The sequence below is a fragment of the Oryza glaberrima genome, chromosome 12 (genome assembly GCF_000147395.1).
Source record: "Oryza glaberrima chromosome 12, OglaRS2, whole genome shotgun sequence".
Taxonomy (NCBI): Eukaryota; Viridiplantae; Streptophyta; class Magnoliopsida; order Poales; family Poaceae; genus Oryza; species Oryza glaberrima.
The window spans coordinates 16,012,767-16,032,063 of NC_068337.1; the positions used below are offsets into that span (position 1 = coordinate 16,012,767).

A 19,297-nucleotide genomic window follows, 5' to 3' on the forward strand; every position below is an offset into this window, starting at 1 on the left:
ATTACTCAGGACAGCTCGTAGGTTAATAATCATGGTTAAATTTAACATCAACTTCCAACCAGGAAAAGCATAAATGGCATAAAATCCCGTTACATGAGAGATCAAAATCTCAGTATGGAGTGTGGACAGCTGAACATGCAGCAAGGTGATTATCAGATCATGGTGCAAAAGAGGAAAAAAAACAATGCCACATCTATCCTTGGATGCCATCTTACAAGATGTAAACAAGACCTCTGTTATATGATCCCTTAGCGAGTGGATGGAATGCCGAAAATCCTCTTATATGATCCCTCAGGCGAGTTGCTGGAACGCTGACCTCCATTGTTCTCACCAGAGTATGCAATCAGGAGGCATCTTGCAATTGGATGTTTCGTGCTAGAGGGGAATGGCAGTATCCTCCTTTGCTGCAGATGATCCAATCCAGAGGTGAAAGGTAACTAAGTGCCAACCATGCTTAGTGACGAAGGATAATCAGCTCAATGGAGCTGAAATGAAATTTTCCTCTACAATGGGTCACTGAAGTGTATAGCAAATTAGCAACATACTTCTATACATCAAATAATCAACAAATCGCTGCCAAAACTTGGTGGACTATGCCGGGCCTTTGTTTTTGGTTGATGTCATAAATGATTCGCCACAACCACATTCTCCCTTGGAATTAGGGTTCATAAACACAAACTCAGACCTACAAGACAAAGAATCACTAATGGCAATTTGCAAAAGAAGAAAAAGAAAAAAGACATGTTAAAATAACCATACCTAAGTGGATCATCAATGAAATCCATTTTGGTTCCAATCACGTGCATAAGAGCTTTCGGATCAATTAGTATCTTAACTCCTTTATCTTCCACAAGTTCATCGAATTTTCCCTTCTCATCTGAGAAATAATGAGCATAAATTACAATACTAGTATAAGTTTCATAAATTAGTCAGATTAACTGGATCGTTTGTAGCCAAACAATTAAGCGCAGAAATAAGCCCATCTGTTAATTATGGCACAAACAAGTGACTATGGGATTGAAATAACTACACATTTTAGCAAGATGGTATAATCTCAGAAGCTGTGAAGAAGAATAGGTGTCATTCCAAATAAACAATCATACATATTCCTTCAGTGCCCAGTCACAAAAGAGAGACACCCTAAAACATGTGCAGGTAAACCATTGTTAATTGGCTCAAAGGTACCTTTTGGAATATAAAGTTCATATATGGAATCAACCAACATCCTAAAAGGCTAACTTATATGTGCTAATGCTAGAGAGATGAAAAGACAAGGATGTGAACAAACAAAGCCAAATCGCTCAATCCAGTTGAGAACTAATTTCATTTTCTAGACGCTTAAGTTCCACCTGATATTATTAGGGAAGCATGACCTTTGTAGGCACAACAAATGTCCACTGGTATTATGAACTCAAGCTAATAACTCTTTTGTGGATAGTGACAAACAAATTTGATGGTTTTAACACATTTTTTTTACTCGAAAACGCAAGAGGCTTGCGCTTCATTTCATCAAGAAGCAGAAATATGTACAACAGAGGTGATCCATAAAGAAGGAACCCTCTAGAGAAAAAAAAAAGCATCACAAAAAGCGATGCGCAACAAAAAGACCTCCTAGGAGCAACAACCATCCAAAGGAAGCGATCACACAATAACTCATTGAGAGCCCTGGCTCCAGACATACACCAAAGAACACTCTCTCTTGCTACTGCTTGCAAGACAACTGTGATGCTGGGCATGGCATTAAAAGGAATTTGAAAGGAATATGATCAGATATGACAATTTTGCATCAAGCTCAAATATCAGGAAGCATCCAAGGAATTTAAGAAAGGGTAACAATGGAATTTACATCTGTCTTGACCACAGTTTAACAAGAGACAAATAGCTTATTCGCATACTCAAGCTAATACCTCTTTTATGGTTTTGACCTATCTTGTCACAAGGCTCTAAAAGGAATTTGCAATGGACATTATCAGGGAGCACCCAAATAGGAATTTCAGGAAGAGTGACAATGGAATCTAAATTTTTCCTCGCAACAGTAGAACAAGAGACCCAGAGCTTATTCGCATATTAAGATGATAAACAAGATCTAAAACGTCGGGGAAACCGAATACCAGCATAATTCATTGTGTACGACAACCCATTGCAACCACGGGCCTTGACGCCAAGACGGAGATAAGCACGCTGCCGTACGCCAAGCAGCTGGCGCACCCTCGACGCCGCTGCATCGGTCAGCGTAAGGGCCTGCTTTCGGACAGACGGCCCTGCCTTCTCTGCCATCGCCTTGAACACCGAAGAAGCCATGGCTTTTCTACAGGCACTGCCTCCTTTGTGATCCGAATCCAATTTGCTTAATTAAGCTGCAAAATCATAATGGATGGAGAAAGCAATCAATGCCAACGAGTATACATATATATACAACTCCAGTTTACATGTACTAGCTGAAAAAGGTAATTTCAGAAAGACATAAGATGAAATTGTTTGACATCTGTGAGGATTTCTCTTGGCGTTTACTACGCATCTAGTAACCAACCAAAGGACCAGATAATCCTCACCTGAATCACCTGAAATGATTAGTCTGATAAACAGGGGCATCGATTAGATTATTCTTTTGACCAAGAACAAGAACGTCTGATTTGCTGTCAAAGAAACGACCCGGTTGCCTATTCTTCCCCAACGAGAGGAATTGAACGAAAGATGGCTAACTTCTAGGTCGGTGATGCGGGTATGCGCGCCACACACACCTCGCCGCCTTCCCCACCCCACAGGCCATCCCCCCCCCACCCCCCCCCCCCCCCCCCCAAAAAAAAAAAAAAGTTTATCAGCTAACCTTGTCGCCGCGCCGGCGCCAGCCTCCTCCGACGCCTCTCCGCCGCCCCCACAGGGAATCCGGCGGCCTCTTCGCCGGGGATGGAGCGTCGCGCCGCGCCGCCGCCGGACGAGAGGTGGTGGCGCCGCCTCGGTGGATGGAGAGAAGGATGCGATGGCGGATTTGGAATTGGCCTCTATTCCGCTCTCCGAGTTTTTTTTTTTCTTTTTTGGCTGTTTTTTGGTTGTTTTTTTTGACACGATTTCTCTCTTCCAAGTTGGTAGGAGATGTATAGGTAGGTAGGTCACTCTCCTCCTGAGTCCGGACGGTGCTGGGACTGGATGCAATCAGAGCCGTCGGATCCGATCCGATCGACCCATATACTAAAGGCTGTATCCATTTTCCATCCTTCCAACTTACTCTCATTTTCCACGCGCACATGTTTTCCAAACTGGTGTATTTTTTTAAATTTTTTTTATAAAAAGGTTATTTTAAAAAATATATTATATTCTTTTAAGTATTTTACTTAATTAATCATACGCTAACGAGCCTCTTATATCAAACACAGCCTAATCCTTATTAGTTTGTCGAGAATTAAATCCATTTTACCTTTTGGTCATTTTTAAAAACTTATTTTACAAATGACATTGACACCAATGATCTATTTGAAATTAAAAAATATATATACAATAGGTTTTTAATGACATCGTTATTAGCATCGAGGACATATTTATACATATTTTTTTATTACAAATATATCTTTTTTGAAATTTTTATAAGAGTAAATTGCACCCACAGTACAATAAATTGGTAGGTGGGTGCGATATAGTGCAAGAACTTAAGAATTGAACGTTCGAGTACAATAACTTGACAAGTGGGTGCGTTCTGGTATAAGAACTTGATAATTCGATATTTTGGTGCATCAACTTGGCTAAGTATATGCTAGATGAGTTTTTTCACGATGTCAATATGCCATTACATAGTAATCCTACGAATATTACCTTAAATATTGAATTTAATCTTTAAGAATTATATTGCACATATAGTTTACATCCAATTATCTTTAAGATTTTTTTTGTTTTCTTTATCTTCTCAAATATTAACCGAAATATAATAATTTTTACATCCAGTTTAATTGACTTTCAGTTATGGATTATTAGGATAAAAATATAAATATGCTTATACAAATCCACGCTAGTATATTGTCAAAATAATTACTTAAAAATGAATCTATATAAAAAAATTGCTTCAAATAATTAAGTTGTCGTATAACTTCTTAGTTTACTGTATCAAAATCGTATCTACCTTGCAAGTTTTTGCATTTATACAATCATTTATATAAAGTTCTTATACTAAATTACACCTACCTACCAAGTTATTGCACTAGAACGCTTATTTCTCAAATTCTTGTACCAAATTGCACCTACCTACCAAATTGATGCACGGTGGATGCAATTTAATCTTTTTATAAATAGGTACATAACGCTGATCCCCTTCACATTAGTGAATTAGCTTCCAGGGGAGTGCGAGGGAGACAACGCCAATGTCATTGGCGACGTCATGTTGTGTGAAATTCTGGCCAATTATGATTTGGCATGTGTGACCCATGAAAGTTGTGTACGCATGTTTAGTATCACAATGCTAGTTTAGCAATGGTGGAACCAACTTATAAGGGGTTATACCTCCAGCCATATCACTTCTTGTTCCGGGTTCAACCTTTTACCCAAAGCGATGATGAAAGTGTAAGTGGGATGATATGTGTATATGGGCTTGCTTGTCGGATGAGTTGGACTGCATGGTTCTAGAGGATGGGCCGTTACATATTGGAACAAGGCGCTGTGAAAAGGATCCATCGTTGGAATAAATTTTTCTAGGGGTATATTTGCAAAATAAGTTTTCAAAAAGTTGAAAAATCCAGGGGCAAGAAAGCTCAGATTTTTCTCCTTTTAAAATCACACTCATGCTGCACAGATAATAGGAAAATAAAATAATAATAGTGAAAAAAATTGCTTATATTTTCACTATAAACCTAATATATGGCTATATATATCCGGTTGGATACAGAGACTGGGTTAAAAAAAGCCTTCTCTAAAAAAAAATAGACAGTTGCTTCCTCTGTTCCTAAATACTGCTACTCAACACCCTGCACTATTATTTCCGAACTATGACTACTACTATTTTAGCGAAGTTTGGTGTATGTTAAATATAACCATTTGATTTTCGTTTATTCAAATTTGTTGACTTGAAAATTATTGGTGATAAAAATTGAGTGGTACCGGTCAATGGTGTCCATGTAAATGGAATGGTAAATAGCCAACAAGGTAAATAATTTTTTTTTCTGCGGGATCAATTTGGTCCTTGATAATTCAGTTTTTCCAAACAAGTACTTAAAATCTAGGCAAATTTTGCTATGGGACATCGCAATTGTGTATATTTAGCTCAGGGACACCACGAAAGTGAACTTTTGGGGGAAGACTTCCTATAAACGTGGATATTTGCTGATGGACACCGTGCCGTCTCCTCTCCACTTGACGTGCTGACGTGGCAGACGAGAGACTGCTTTTTGACACGGTCGGACGTAAATACCCCTGCGCCTTATCTCCAAGAACACCCTCCTCATTTCTCTTCCCGAAGGTGTTTGATCCAATCTTAGAGACCTCTGGAAAGCTTCGTCGCATTTTATCCATGGGAACATGAACTACTTCCTCTACCTGATCTAGCCATGTCCTTGCATCCTAATTAACCGCAGATCAAGCACATGAAGATGCGCTCGTCGGCGTTCTCGGTGTCCAGGGCACTGCCGTGCGTCGCTTCGCCGTTCCTGTCGACTCAAGCCATCGTTGACCGAGCCACTGCGCCAAAAGCATCACCGGCATCCCAGAAGGAGGTCTGCCGGAGGAATCGATCCGAGGCACTGCCGTTGAGGAGATCGAACCTTTCTTCCTCAAGTCCGGCCACCGGCTCTTTCCTTCGATTCCTCGCTCCCGGGTGAGCTTTGGCGCAATTCCTCACACATGTAGCATCCTCAGATGGTCTTTGAATCGTTTCCCTCCTACCTTTGACAGCCCGAAGGCCAGAAGGAGCCGACGCCGTCGACCTGCCGTTCTCTGCCGCCGCTGGAGCATTTCGAAGGTCGCCATCGCCGCCCATCCATCCCCGAACCTCAGACGACCTTCAGTGAGTCTCCAGGAGCCTTGTAGCCACACACGCATGTACTCACTCACATGGAAACGAGCCGGAGCTCGGCATGCACTGGCATGCCGAGAGTCACTGCCGCTCGCGTCGCCGCCGACAACTATTCCGGCCACCATATTGCACAAAACCACCACCTATAGATTCACAAGGATGCCCTCTCCACTTTCTCTTTTAGCCGCATCGTCAGAACCGCCACCGATTGCCGCCGGCGTCGGTGACAACGTCGCCGGGCGCCATTGGCTCTGCTGCTGCTCTGTCTACCGAGTGCATGTGAGGAGATAAGGACAGGGGTATTTACGTCCGACCGCGTCAAAAAGTAGCCTCCCGTCTGCCACGTCAGCACGTCAAGTGGAGAGGAGACGGCGCGGTGTCCATCAGCAAATATCCACAATTATGGGATGTCTTCCCCCAAAAGTTCACTTTCGCGGTGTCCCTGAGCTAAATACACACAATTGCGATGTCCTGTAGCAAAATTTGCCTAAAATCTATTATTTGGTTCAACTTTGTTGGAGATATGGGAACGATGATCCATTGAATGCTCGGGGCACCATAGGATCCACCGTGGACAAAGTAGAAGATGAAGTGAAGTAACAAGTGTCGTCTCGAGCTGTTGAAGACGACTCGGGGACAACCGTTGCCTAGGACAAGCATCTATTACCTTGGGGGCCTGAGAACCACTACAGGTGTATCAAGGCCCCGATGACTACGCCAGGAGGACTCTTCATGAGAATCTACCATATTAAGGAGATTTGACCTGGTCTTATGCGCTACCTTACCATGTCATTCTGCATTAATTGCGTAGTGATACGCATCTTATGGACATATCATGGGTGGTGTGGGGGTAACGAGACTGTGCATTTCTCCTCTTGCTTGCCCATGTTGCCTCAAAAGGAAGTCGTGTGATGCGGCACATGCTCAACGTCCACCCCACAGGCCCCCCTTTCACTAGCATCGGAGGCTGACAGGCGGGTCCATTGACATTTGGGACAAAGACGTCAGTTGCCCCGCTCCATATATTGGCCGGTAGGTGAGTTCATCACATCTGGTCGGCCTGCTTGGATGGACAACTACAAGAACAAGCTAGCATACCAACCCCTTTGGGTTGGGCCCCACTTTTGTATGCATATATAGGCATCTGGACCCCCTTGATGTATAAAAGGAGGATCCATGCCACAGAGAGGGGAGCTGGAATTGGACAGACTGAAATAGGCTATAAGTTAGATTCATATATCAAACTCAGTGAAGAAGGGTTCATTATCTCCTTGTTACAGTAGGGTTCATCCTCTTCCACTTAGAACATATCATCATCCTCCACTGTAACATTGACACTATCTCATAGAGTAAGAACACAGGAGTAGGGTGTTACATTCCCGAGCGGCCTGAACCTGTATAAACCATGTGTACTCACTCCCATATGTGCCCAGTGCACGAGCTCGGAATGTGCACCCTGGTCAAACTCTAAAAGGGGTATCATGCCTTCCCACTAAAGAAGCTCCTCGCTCCGACAAATGTAGTCATTGGACCCATAGAAAAGGCCACGTGGGTGTGACATATCATACTCATATATAAGTATAGCAACAAAATGACCATTCTACCCTTATATATATATATATATATATATATATATATACACACACACACACACCATATTAAAGAAAAATAAAGAAAAACAAAACAGAAATAACGGGACAACTCAAAATTGTTTCTATCATGAGTTATAGGTTCTTATTTTTGTTTTTGTTTTTCTTTCTTTTTTAATACTATATATATAATAGTAGAATGGTTATTTGATCATTACACTTACATGCGAGGATGGCATGGCACACTCACATGGCCTTTTCCATGGATCGAAGAACTACTTTGAGCCAAACGCTAGTGACTAAACTAACCCTAGAGTGAAGCTTTAGGGCTCGGCTAAAAAACATATGAAGTATGAACAGGGTTCACAAAGCCATTATTAGCGGTTTTCGAAAAGAAAAACATTGAAAAACTTTTGGAAATGGATAAAATTCAGATAAATGTTATTAAAAAATTAGTTTACTTTTTTAATTTGATTGTGTTGATGCAAAAAACACACACTGGCCTGGGAGATCTGTTTAGCTCCAGTGCAGGTCCAAAAGTTAATGAGATGCGGGCGTGCTAGTTAGTTTGAACCTGCAACTGACAAGATATGTAAACAGTAGATCAAATAGCCGATCGGTAGACAAGCCGATGGAGTGATTCCAGCCGATGCTGATACCAGTCGATAGCGATAGGGTTTTGAGCAATCGGCTATATGTCTAATGTAGATAATGATATAAAGACAATCGGCTGATGATAATATAATATAATATAATAACAATATAAATCCAATAGAAACCAATTGGCTAACAATGAGATGGTAAAACAAGCACTGATCCGATGGTTAAAGTATACATCAGCTGGAGGTCCGATGTCATAAGATCAAATCGATTTAGATAAACAGTGAAACCTTTGTTATCATCGGCTGAATCCAACTTATATGTGCAATCCTTATAAGCCGATGCAACGTCCAGATACCTCATCGGCTGAAACCTTGATGAAACCCTTATTATAACCAAAGACAGGCTAGACTTTATGATTCTAAGCACGATTTAGTAGATCAAACTCAACTGATATAGCACTAAGTATGCAAAGAAGCATAAAGTCTAAACAATCAAGCCTTTGACTAATTTTCATGGTGGTGGATACCTTAGCTAATCTAATCTAGCAAGATAATTTAGCCGACAGCAGCATAAACCCTAAAACAAATCTCAGCCGATACAAGTAAATTAAGATTCTAAACTAGATTAACTAAGATATATGATAAATAGGTAGGTAAATATATCAACCAAACCAGAGCAATCCAAGAGGTCGAATGTACTGATGCAGCCTTGAACGACGCCAATGTAGCCAATACAATTGCCTGCACCGACGGAACATAGGGTTTACCCCTTCGCCGGAGATCGAAAGCCGATGCAGCCCCGCGTTAGGTGCCAAGTTCCGCTGGATGATAAAAAGTAGAAAAGATAAAAAGGTGGCGATGCGCCGAATTGTGTTGATCGTGGAAAGCTCTTTACAATGACCCCGGGTGTACATATTTATATCCATGGGTAGATACTAGACCTTGTAGGACAAGAAAGAAACTTTCCTAAAAGATAAAAGGAAAACATAAAGTACTTATGGGACACTAAACACACTTTCTTAAAGGTAAAAGGAAACTAACAAATACTACCTAATTAATAGATAAACTGCCATGCCGCATTCTCCTTGAACTCGGTCACATCTGGATTAGTTTCCTTTAATAGATTAATTTCCTTAACCGAATATAGAAGGAATCCGACTATTGGCGTCTTGGCGACGTGATTATTCTCTTAGGGGCTTACCAAATTTCATTGTTAACAGATTGGTTTACCTTTTCTATTTTTTTTTGAATTTGACTAGTAGTTTACTAGTTTTTCAACTGGAGCCAGCTCAAAATTTTTAAAAATTAAAAATATAAAAGAGCGGTTGTCATCTAGTGTGAGTGCATGACAAGATATATCATTAGATAATAATATTACTTTGACATTATATCGGCTAAAATTTCATCATTCAAGGATAGGAACATACATTTAGTGTTAACGGAGTCGCCAACCACCTTGATTAGAAAACTCCAAACCAAGATGGGTTTCAGATATTAAATTGGTTAGCAGAGCCAATTGAGGGATCAAAACCATTCTCTAGGCCGATTTAGATCGATAAGGAGATAACCACCCATCTCATGGATGAATCGGAAGTTTTACAGGAAAAACCTACAAAGGATATCATACTCTCACAGTGAAGATGGATGATTTACGATGCAAATTGATAAAGATAGATGATAAAGGGTAAAGTAGAAAACATGGCTAAAAAGTAAAGGTAAAAGAATGATTTGATTGTATAGGGGTCGGTCTAGAATTGAATCTGCCATCGTCCTTATAAATGAGTTTTTCTTGCCTCCATAGACCTTCTCCATGCCTATTAGACTTAGAGATCAATTAGGATATAAGAAACCTTGGAACCAAGCAAGGAACCACGAGAATAACCTTAATTGGACTCGGACTCGAGGCTGTCGGTCCAACCAGCCCCGCAATGGCGGTTTGACCGCAGTTCACCATTTGGTCCAACCGACCATACAGTGGTGGTCCGACCGGTCCCCATGTGAAAACTCCGGTTTATTCCAAATCTGGCCAAACTTACTATGACTTTGTCCTTGTGTCAAATTTGGTTGTCACATGCCTAAACGTTTATTTTGCTCTGTACTAGCTAGTGATGACACGCACAAGTCAGCAACAAACCAAGCACAGCGGAAAATGTTCAAATTTCTATACCTGTGTAAGTAGCCAATTTCCGAGGGTCTTAAAAGGGTAAACGCCTATTAATTGCAGAAATATTTTCTGTACCAATTCTTTTCAAAAGAAAAATGTATTTAAGGGGTGCATTTAGGGCTCTAACTTTTACAGATCCAAATATGGCTCAACAAAAGATCCACGAATGCATATACTCAATCCTTATATAGCAAAACATTTGATTAAATATATAGCGGATCCTTTTACATAGGAAAGGGAATTACTAGTTTTTAGGTGACTTAAAATTGCTAGGAATTCCCTAAAAAAATTGCTAGGAATTTCAGTCACCTTCAACCTAACACTGGGATTGAGGAGGGAGGAGGGGAGGAACTCACCGGTGGTGGCAACAGCGATGACGAGGTCCTCTTCTCTGGCAATGGTGCTGTGGTAGTGGTTGAGGTTAGAGTTCAGGTTGGGGGTGGGAGTCTGGGTGGGTTGGGGGGGTGGTGGTGGTGGTGGGGGGGTTGTTATTCCACGGGGCTTAGACGGAGGGTGATAGTTGGCAGCGGGGGCGTGGGATCCGGTGGGAGGGGGGAGAGGGGGGGGGGTATGGAGATGGTGATTGATGGCGGTGCGAGCAGGTGAAGATGCCAGCACAGGGGAATGGTGCAGCCGCCGGATTTGGGAGGAGGAAAGAGAGGGAGGGGGGCAGCAGGAGACGGTTAGTTGGTCGGAACGTGCTGGCACTATTGATGGCCTTCAGCCAACTGTTCAGATCAAGGCGGCGGCGGTGGCTCAGTCGGGCTAGGGGAGGATGGCGTCCGTCAGCGCCCATTAGTGCGGTCGTGCTTGGGATGGGAAAACGAGAGGAGAAGATAAGATTAACTGTTCATGAACAAATCTCAAGACAATCCTGGATGTACAAAAAATTGACTTTTTTTTTCAGGAAGTGAGAATTAGACAGTCCCTATAAGAAAACATTTTGTTAAATATTAGTTCCAAAAATTTTGAGACCAGGAGTGGATAAAAACTAAAAAGTGACCATGCTACTCTTTTTTTTTTTTCTGTTTTCCATAGTTGGCTGGTATAGACAAGTAGCTATGAGAAAAGTCTTTGATTTTTTTTTCTGTATCACGGAGCAGCCCTCCCCCCCCCCCCCCCCAAAAAAAAAACCTCTAGTACACCACACCATTTTTAAAAATCTGATCAGGGTATTTAACTCCTTGAGATGAGAATCTGAGAGCTAGAGTCCTACTTTTACCAAAACACACCCAGGCTGCTCCAAAATGTTATCAACTCAAATAAGTTATGCCAACCAATATTGTAGAGAATTATTAATAAAAAAATATAAAAAAAATGTGTTCATCACACTTTCAAAGTAGGTGTATATAGAATATCAGTTCAAAGCTAAAAATGTGAAATACATTAATTGTTGGCATAAACATATGGCAAATGATGCATGTAGTACATACAAGCATTTCCTCTTGGTGCTACCAGATGCCATGTAATTTAAACCACATGTAGTATATCATTTTCATCCTATGTTGGACATTAGGACATTCCAATGATCAAGTAATTAAGGTAATTCTTGTTCAGAAATTTTCTATGCATGTATGCATCTTAATAAACACAATTTCATCAAACAAATGAAACATGGTTTTACACATTTGGGAACGATTTAACAAAAAGCTAAGCTAGTTTTGACAAGAAATTAAAGGTAAGAGAGGATAAGGATGGAAGGACCAAGTGATCAGCAAGGAAGTGATGAGTACTGCACACAAAAAGCCACAGAGATTGCTAATAAAAGATCATATGGAAGAGATCATAGCATACATGAATCAAATTATGAAGACGTGGCAGAAGGAACCACTAGCACTAAAACATCAATCAACACCCCCCCTCCAATCATTGTTTTCAAAGAACCGGTTTATGTTAAAAACCATATATCATGTTTGAAACAACATTACCAGTTTTTAGTGAAATCAGCCAAAAAAAAAAGCTGAATTAGATTCCTCGATCCGACACTAAGTTCATCGTCCACGTGAGGTCCCCTTCATACCCCCTATATCTCCATTCATCCCCCTCTAGCCCTCCCTCCTCTCCTCTGGATGACGTACCACCTGCTCATTCTCCCTTCACCCGACCATGCCACTAGTTCTGTATTTCTGCCACCTTCCTCCCTTCCATTCAACCCGACCATAGGAAATGCCACATCCAGCCAGCATGAGATCTGAGGTGGCTAGATCTAGCTGTTATGAGCTTGGGAGTAGCTAGATCTGTTGTCCCCCCAAGCTCAGGCAGCCCAAATTGGAAGGAAGGTAAGCTCTCATATTGTAGCATCACGTGACATGGTCTCCGAGGCCCTTTGGCAGCAACGGAAGCTCTGAGGTTAACCTATTGCATGTGATGCCGATGGCTCTAAGGCCCACGTGTAATGTCCCTTATCCCTAGACCTTCAGATCCAACGGTGGGGAGGCAGGGGCCACTAGATGGATGCCCAGCTTGGTGGACGACACCTTGCATGATGGGTCTTCGATTAAGAGGTAGAGATAGGACAAGCATGGTGGCTGAGAAGTGCCCTCTTCAGCATCCAAAGGGTGGAGATGTCTATACTAGGTACATCATGCTCATAATTGTCAAGTTGATTGGTTTTTTTTTCTTGAAAGCTTATATCATGATTTGTTTTTTTTCTAAATACAAATTAGCCTTTCTAGTCAATACAATCTACATGTTGCATTTGGGCATATGGTGTTGTAGTTAAGATAATGCTAAATTAAATAAGTGTTTATGTTGAACTCAAATAAGTTAGGGAACATGATGATAAGAGGGACATGCATATATGGAAACATTAGTTGAATACCCAAGAATAACACACTTGATTGCACATGAAGTCCGAGAACAATCCTTCGGAATATTTTTATTTTATTTCAGTTCAGCATTTTTCAAACACTAGAGCACACTAAACCAGAAAGTTGCATATGTATATGTAGTAAACTGAAGTGAGCGCTATGATTGCACTGGTAATTAATTTCTTTGGAAGAAGCTTTAGTAGTTAGTGCTGATCAAGGAGCTCCATTATTTCTTAGAGTTTTAACAAGTTCTACCAATTTGAAATCTCGATTATTCTGACCATAAGCAAATAAGGAAAATGAGATTCCCCTATAAAAAAGAAGGCAAAGCATATCAAAGACCGGGAAGGCTCTCCTCAGTCATATCAGCGAGGGTCCTTAGGTTACACCTGAGCAAGTTCTCGACAAAATAGTGTATGTCATCTTTGGAGTTCCCCTGTGGAATGTCCACCACAAATGACTCAATCACTAGTGTTCCTGGCTGGCCGTCAATGACCTCAGAGTGAACAGTTAGGGTGGATGTGTAATTCTGGTATAATAACAAAAAAAAATTCAATTGTTAGTATTTGTGCTCCTGTCCAATAGATAAGTAGGCACACGAGAATAAAAAGAAAGTAAAATTCCGTATGTCACCAACTCAGATGCTCTTAACCTCAGCCTTACCATACAAAGATAGGCTTTAACCTCAGCCTTACCATACAAAGATAGGCTTTAAATGTCACAGTACTCATATTTGTCAATGGCATGCAAAATTATACTCCCTTTGTCCTAGAATATAAGAAGTTTTAGAGTTGAACACGGTTATTAAAAAAATAGGTAAAAATAAATGGTGGAGGGCTGTGACTGGATAAATAGTAGAGATATGTGGGAAAAGTGAATGGTAGAGGGTTGTGATTGGTTGAGAAGAGAATGTTGGTGGAGAAGTTGTTATATTTTGGAACAAATCCTGAGAGCTTAAAGTTGCTATATTTTGGGACAGAGGGAGTATATCACTCATGCATACATCCATATCTACAAACCATATTTTCATGCTACAGGATAAAATAGTGAGACTAAATAATATGGAAATCCAGAATGACTTTAATCATAGCTTACATGAGGCGGTGGGGGAAAACAAAAGCTGGTCGGCCAGCTGGATTCATGCAATAGTGTGCAAGGCATATAGTTAACCAAACGTGTCTTTTTTCATTCTTGATTATGTGGAACCGAAGATATTTTCCACGTTTTTATCATTTAAAACAATATTTAATTGACAAAACCATTGGCGCTGCCTCATGCCATCCGAAGCTATTTTATCATAGTCATCTTGATAATTTATTTTCGTGACGTTACCGTATCTTTTTTGTCTGGTTAAAAAAAACTAAAAATGGTAAAATTGATATTATTACCCCTATTTTGGATGCAATAATTTCATTTGATCGCAACATTGACTCTGATTAAATAAGTTCCTGCTAGATAGTGCCCATTGTCTTTTGAGAAAACATTTCAAAAAAAAAAAAAACACTCCAATGAAATTATTATGTTCCTAACTGGTTCTTAGTAGCTAAGCGGAGCATAAAAGAGTTAATAATCAGCCCAAAACCATTTGAATTGTCCTAGAGCCTTATTAGTGATAACTTGATTCTTGCTAGGAATCGTGCAAAGAATCTTGGATCATTTATAATTGTTTCGGTGAAATTCCATTGTTGTTTTTCTTGTGTTCAAAATAGAAAATACATAATTCTGTTCTTGCCAAGGCATGTAAGATAAACCATATATATCATCATCATATATCATTCATATAACCATATGACAAGCACACCCACAATGCGGAGGCCAGCTGGGATATGCTTTTCCATTGTCTGAAAATATCACAAACACACCAGAATTTGTACTGATTTTGCAAGTTTGATACTGGAAATTGCTGGTCAATCTAGCTTGGGGGCTTGAAGAACTTGAATTTCATCCCACTGCTGATGATGCTCCAGACACCACCCACACAGAGAGCCAGGCTGAATGCAGTGCCAAGCAGCCCAAGCCCCCAGTTCAGGTACCATCCTGAGCTGAACCTCTCAGGCTTCTTGATGCAGATCCACATGAAGCACGGGTAGGCGAAGGTGACCGGCAATGTCAGCCCCCCAAGCAGGCCGGCGAGGCTGGAGAGGAACGGCAGCGCGACGCTGATGAACAGCGAGAGGAAGCCGTAGAACACCCTGAAGCCTGATCTCACCCAGACCGAGCAAGGCCGGTTGGTCCGGCCCGTGTAGGCAGCCTCAAAGCTGTCGAAAACCGGCATGGAGTATATCTGGAAGCTGCTCAGGCAGTTGAACACGACAAGGAGGAACGTCGCAGCAAGGAGGCCCCGGGGGATGTCGTGGCTGTGGAAGGCGTAGAGCGCCGTCAGCATCCCTCCCTGTGGCACCTGCAGGCATTGGAAAACAACAGGGAGAATGTTCCAAGGACTGTTAGGACTTAAGAGTGTTAAGTGCAGCAACAATTGGGTCTAATGATCAAGTAGTACTTGCCATGTTTCCATAGGCCCAGTAACCTCCGATCGCGACAGGGAAGAGGCACATTGCAATCAGGGCATATGCGACTTTGGCCCCGCGCCACATCGGGACATGTGCTGGATGTTTGAAAGTCGACGGCATTGTCGCCTGAAAAAAATTACAGATTCCAGCTCATTCAAACACTGAACCACCAAATGGTAACTGTAGAGTACAAAAAGTCTCTTGTGAATTGGTTTCTTGAGGACAAACCTGTATTTCAAGTGCAAGATTGTGCCCCCTGAATGCAAATGCTATTATTCCAAGAGCATTCAAGGTGGAGAACAAAGATGAACCAAGAGAAGTGTATGCTTGTGGTTCATAAGAGACTGTTGGAGGCCGCGGTTGGCTGACCGAGAGAACCCAGGACATGGTACAGTATGTTATTGCGGTGGTGCCACCGATGAGTGAAACGCCGGCTATCGAGTTGAGATTCGGAAGCTGGGAAAGGACTATGGCCAAGGATGTGAACACCAAGTACCATTCGATCGTCGAAATCGGACTCGGTGAACAGATTGGGCCGCAAACTATTTGGTAAAAGAGCTTCATGGTCTCCCCTCCAACAAGGATCAACGCAGTTGCACTGCCTGCCGACAGATAAATAGTTGGGAAAAGAGATAGCCACATTCCCAGTTTTTCTCCTGAACGAATGAAAAAAAAAAACAAGAGCAATCAGACATTATTGCTGATTTTGCATTTCACCAGTCAAATGGATCAGATCGGCAGAGAGAATCTTAGCAACATTGCATGTTCTCAGTTTGGTGTAACCAGAGGCAATAATTACTTGAGCTGTCAAATGCAACAGTTTGATTAAAATGATGACATAGTAATTAATGGTGGTAGCAAAAAAGATTCCACATTTTGCATTACTGTAACATGAGGGTGATCTATTATCCATCAATGGAGACAGTTCAAGCTATCCAGATGTGACCCAATCATGAGGGTGTTAGTACATTTGACTAGCCACTGTCCCACCAAAAAACACAAAAATCTCCTATTGGAAGAGCACATTATACTGTTAGGAGATTCTCTCTATCTTTCTGACACAGATCTTGTTAAGGCCATGATTATATACATTGCATTACTCATAACTCAGTGCTACTATTAGCAGAAATCATGTCAGAGATATCCAGCTTGGAATAGAAAGCTAATTGTAATGGACATGCAAAATAGTTAAAGACTAGAGAACATGTCTCACCAAATGCAGCTTGTGCAAGCTCCACATATCTGTTGTACCTCCTTCCTGGTACAGCTTCATGGAGCTTGACAAGAATCCAGAGTGTGTACAGTTGCCAGAAATAAGCAACAGTAAGTGATATTATTCCCCAGCTCCTAAAGTGCAAAGAACCATTTGTTAGGATGTGTTTTCAAACTGTACAACAGTTCAGCTGAAAACAATGCACTTCAGAGTATCAATACTACTAGTTGATACTGTGTCCAGTTGCAAGGCACAAATTGGCACCGAAAAAATTCAGTTTGAAATGATTGTATTGAATCATAGTACAGTTTTTTCTTTCAGTGCTGAGCATGCTTTTTCAGAGGAGGCAGTTGCACGTGCTAACAAAAGAACTCAATCAACTCATATATAAACTGAAGATTCAGGAATAAATCCTTGAAACTGAAAAAAAAATAGATGTTTCAGATCTGTATTTTCTCCCCTCAGTTTCAGTTATTTTCTCTACATTTGCTAAAAAGTGTTGTAATTTTTTTTTGTTAAATATATTTATCATCAAAACATTTCGTTCCTAACCATGTAAGAAATCCCAAGCTGGAACAATCTGAAAAACAAATAAACAATACAATTTCACCACCGCTTTAAAACTTTTGGGACTGAATATCCATCTAAAGAATCTGATTTTTTTTTTAAAAAAGGAAGAAGAATCCTGGACAACAAAGTCCAAAGTGTAGCAAAAGGGGTAGCTCCACACCCAGAGCATGATTAAAGCAACAATGTCTTGTTCTTGGATGAGGCTTTCAGTAGATTTTTTTTTTTGAATGGACACGGAGAATATGCACTGCAGTGATGGAGAATATGTGAAATCTTCAGTGATTTCCAAACCCAATCCAGTTACATCTTCCAATCAAGAACACAAAATGCATATTACAGTCTCAAATCACTGAAGCAACAAAGAATCACAAGCTCAAACTGAAGCAGTAAAATCAAAATATATCCCACGCCCAATCCAATTACCTCCTACCAAGAACACAGAATGCAAAATTACAGCTTCAGATTTCGAGAGCAAGATGAACCCAGAAGTAAAAGAATTACATTCGAGCAGTAAACCCAAAAGTAAAAGAATTACATTTTTCAGAGAAACCGCATCGCATCTGAAGAACACAGAATGCACACTTCAGTCTCAAGTCACCAAATCAAGAAGAACCATAATCTCAGATCAAAGAAGTAAAAGTAGAACTAAAGAAAACACTTCCAGAGAAACTGCATAACATCTGAAGTAACACAGGATGCACATTACATCCTCAGATCACCAAATCAACAAAAACCATAACCTCAGACCAAATCAGTAAAAGCAGAAGTAAAAAAATAACAAAAAGAAACATACACATTCAGAGAAACTACACTAAATTCACATCTGAAACTGAAAGAAAGAAAGAAAGAAAGGGAAATGGCAAGGGCGAGGAGCAGAGAGGAGGAAGAAACTGAAGAAGCAAGCAGAGGGAAAGTGCCTGACCATCCGAGGGCGGGGAAGGCGAGGGGGAGGAGGAGGGCCTGGAAGCCGAGGCCGGCGTTGAGGGTGTGGAAGGCGGCGTAGCGGGCGTTGCCGCTGCGGGACTCGGTGATGGGCAGCCACGCGTCCTGCGGGTTCAGCCGCGTCAGGTGTCCCACCTCCTCCAGGTAACCCCGCAGCCCCTCCACCACCCGCCTCGCCGGCGTCGCCGCGCCCCTCCCCGCCGGCGGCGGCGGCGTCGCCGTCCCCTCCGGCGTCGACATCCCCCTCGGCGTCGGCGGTATCGACACCACCTCCGGCTCGCTCACCACCACCCCCGCACCCGCACCTTCCACCGCCATCGCCATCGGCACACTGTCTCTCTGGTCTGGGCTTTCTTGGGGGGTGGTTCTTGGAGGGAAAAGGTGGCGGGAGGGAGAAGTCGCTGTCGTGTCGGAGAGGAGAGAGAAGAAGGCGAGTGTAGTACGGTGGAGTGAGTGACGACAATGGCGTAGTCGAACAGCTGTAGGGAGAGGTGGCGGCAATGGCGGTGGTGGTGGTCCTGGGCACTGTTTGCACTTGCTTGCTGGCTTCAGCTAGGCTAGCGCTAGGCTAGGTAGGTTCGCCGGACGGCACGGCAGGCAGGGCGGGGCGGGGCGGCGCGGCAAGGGTGTGGGGGTGAATGTGCGGCGACGCGACGGGATGGGACGTGGTGTGTGAGAGAGAGTGGGAAAGGGGTTTGGGGTTTCGGGAGGGGGGTGTCAGAGCGGGCGCACGTGTGTCGGGTGATGAGTGGCACTGTTGACTTTTTCGCGCTCTTCTCGCTCGGCCGTACGGACAGGTGGGAACACGTCGTCTACTACTAGTACTACGGAGTACGGTGATGTATTTATCCAAAGGAGAGCGCGTTTTATCCGAGCTCGCTCCGAAAGATGGGTAGTCAACTTAA

At 42.1% G+C, this 19,297-nt stretch overlaps 2 protein-coding genes across 2 annotated transcripts; both read right to left on the reverse strand.

Moving 5' to 3' along the window:
- Positions 1–18: 18 nt before the first annotated feature.
- Positions 19–3,076, reverse strand: LOC127757075 (iron-sulfur assembly protein IscA-like 1, mitochondrial). Its single transcript, XM_052282501.1, has 4 exons — positions 2,828–3,076; positions 2,112–2,357; positions 760–877; positions 19–685 (listed from the first exon to the last, which is right to left on the reverse strand). Exons 2-4 carry the CDS (start codon positions 2,299–2,301, stop codon positions 592–594), a joined length of 402 nt encoding a protein of 133 aa, XP_052138461.1. The 5' UTR covers positions 2,302–2,357; positions 2,828–3,076; the 3' UTR covers positions 19–591.
- Positions 3,077–14,898: 11,822 nt separating this feature from the next.
- LOC127757073 (lysine histidine transporter-like 8) lies at positions 14,899–19,052 on the reverse strand. The gene is made up of 5 exons (XM_052282497.1): positions 18,373–19,052; positions 16,881–17,014; positions 15,896–16,323; positions 15,662–15,793; positions 14,899–15,558 (listed from the first exon to the last, which is right to left on the reverse strand). The coding sequence occupies exons 1-5, from the start codon at positions 18,714–18,716 to the stop codon at positions 15,070–15,072; spliced, it is 1,527 nt and encodes a 508-aa protein (XP_052138457.1). The 5' UTR covers positions 18,717–19,052; the 3' UTR covers positions 14,899–15,069.
- Positions 19,053–19,297: the final 245 nt, after the last annotated feature.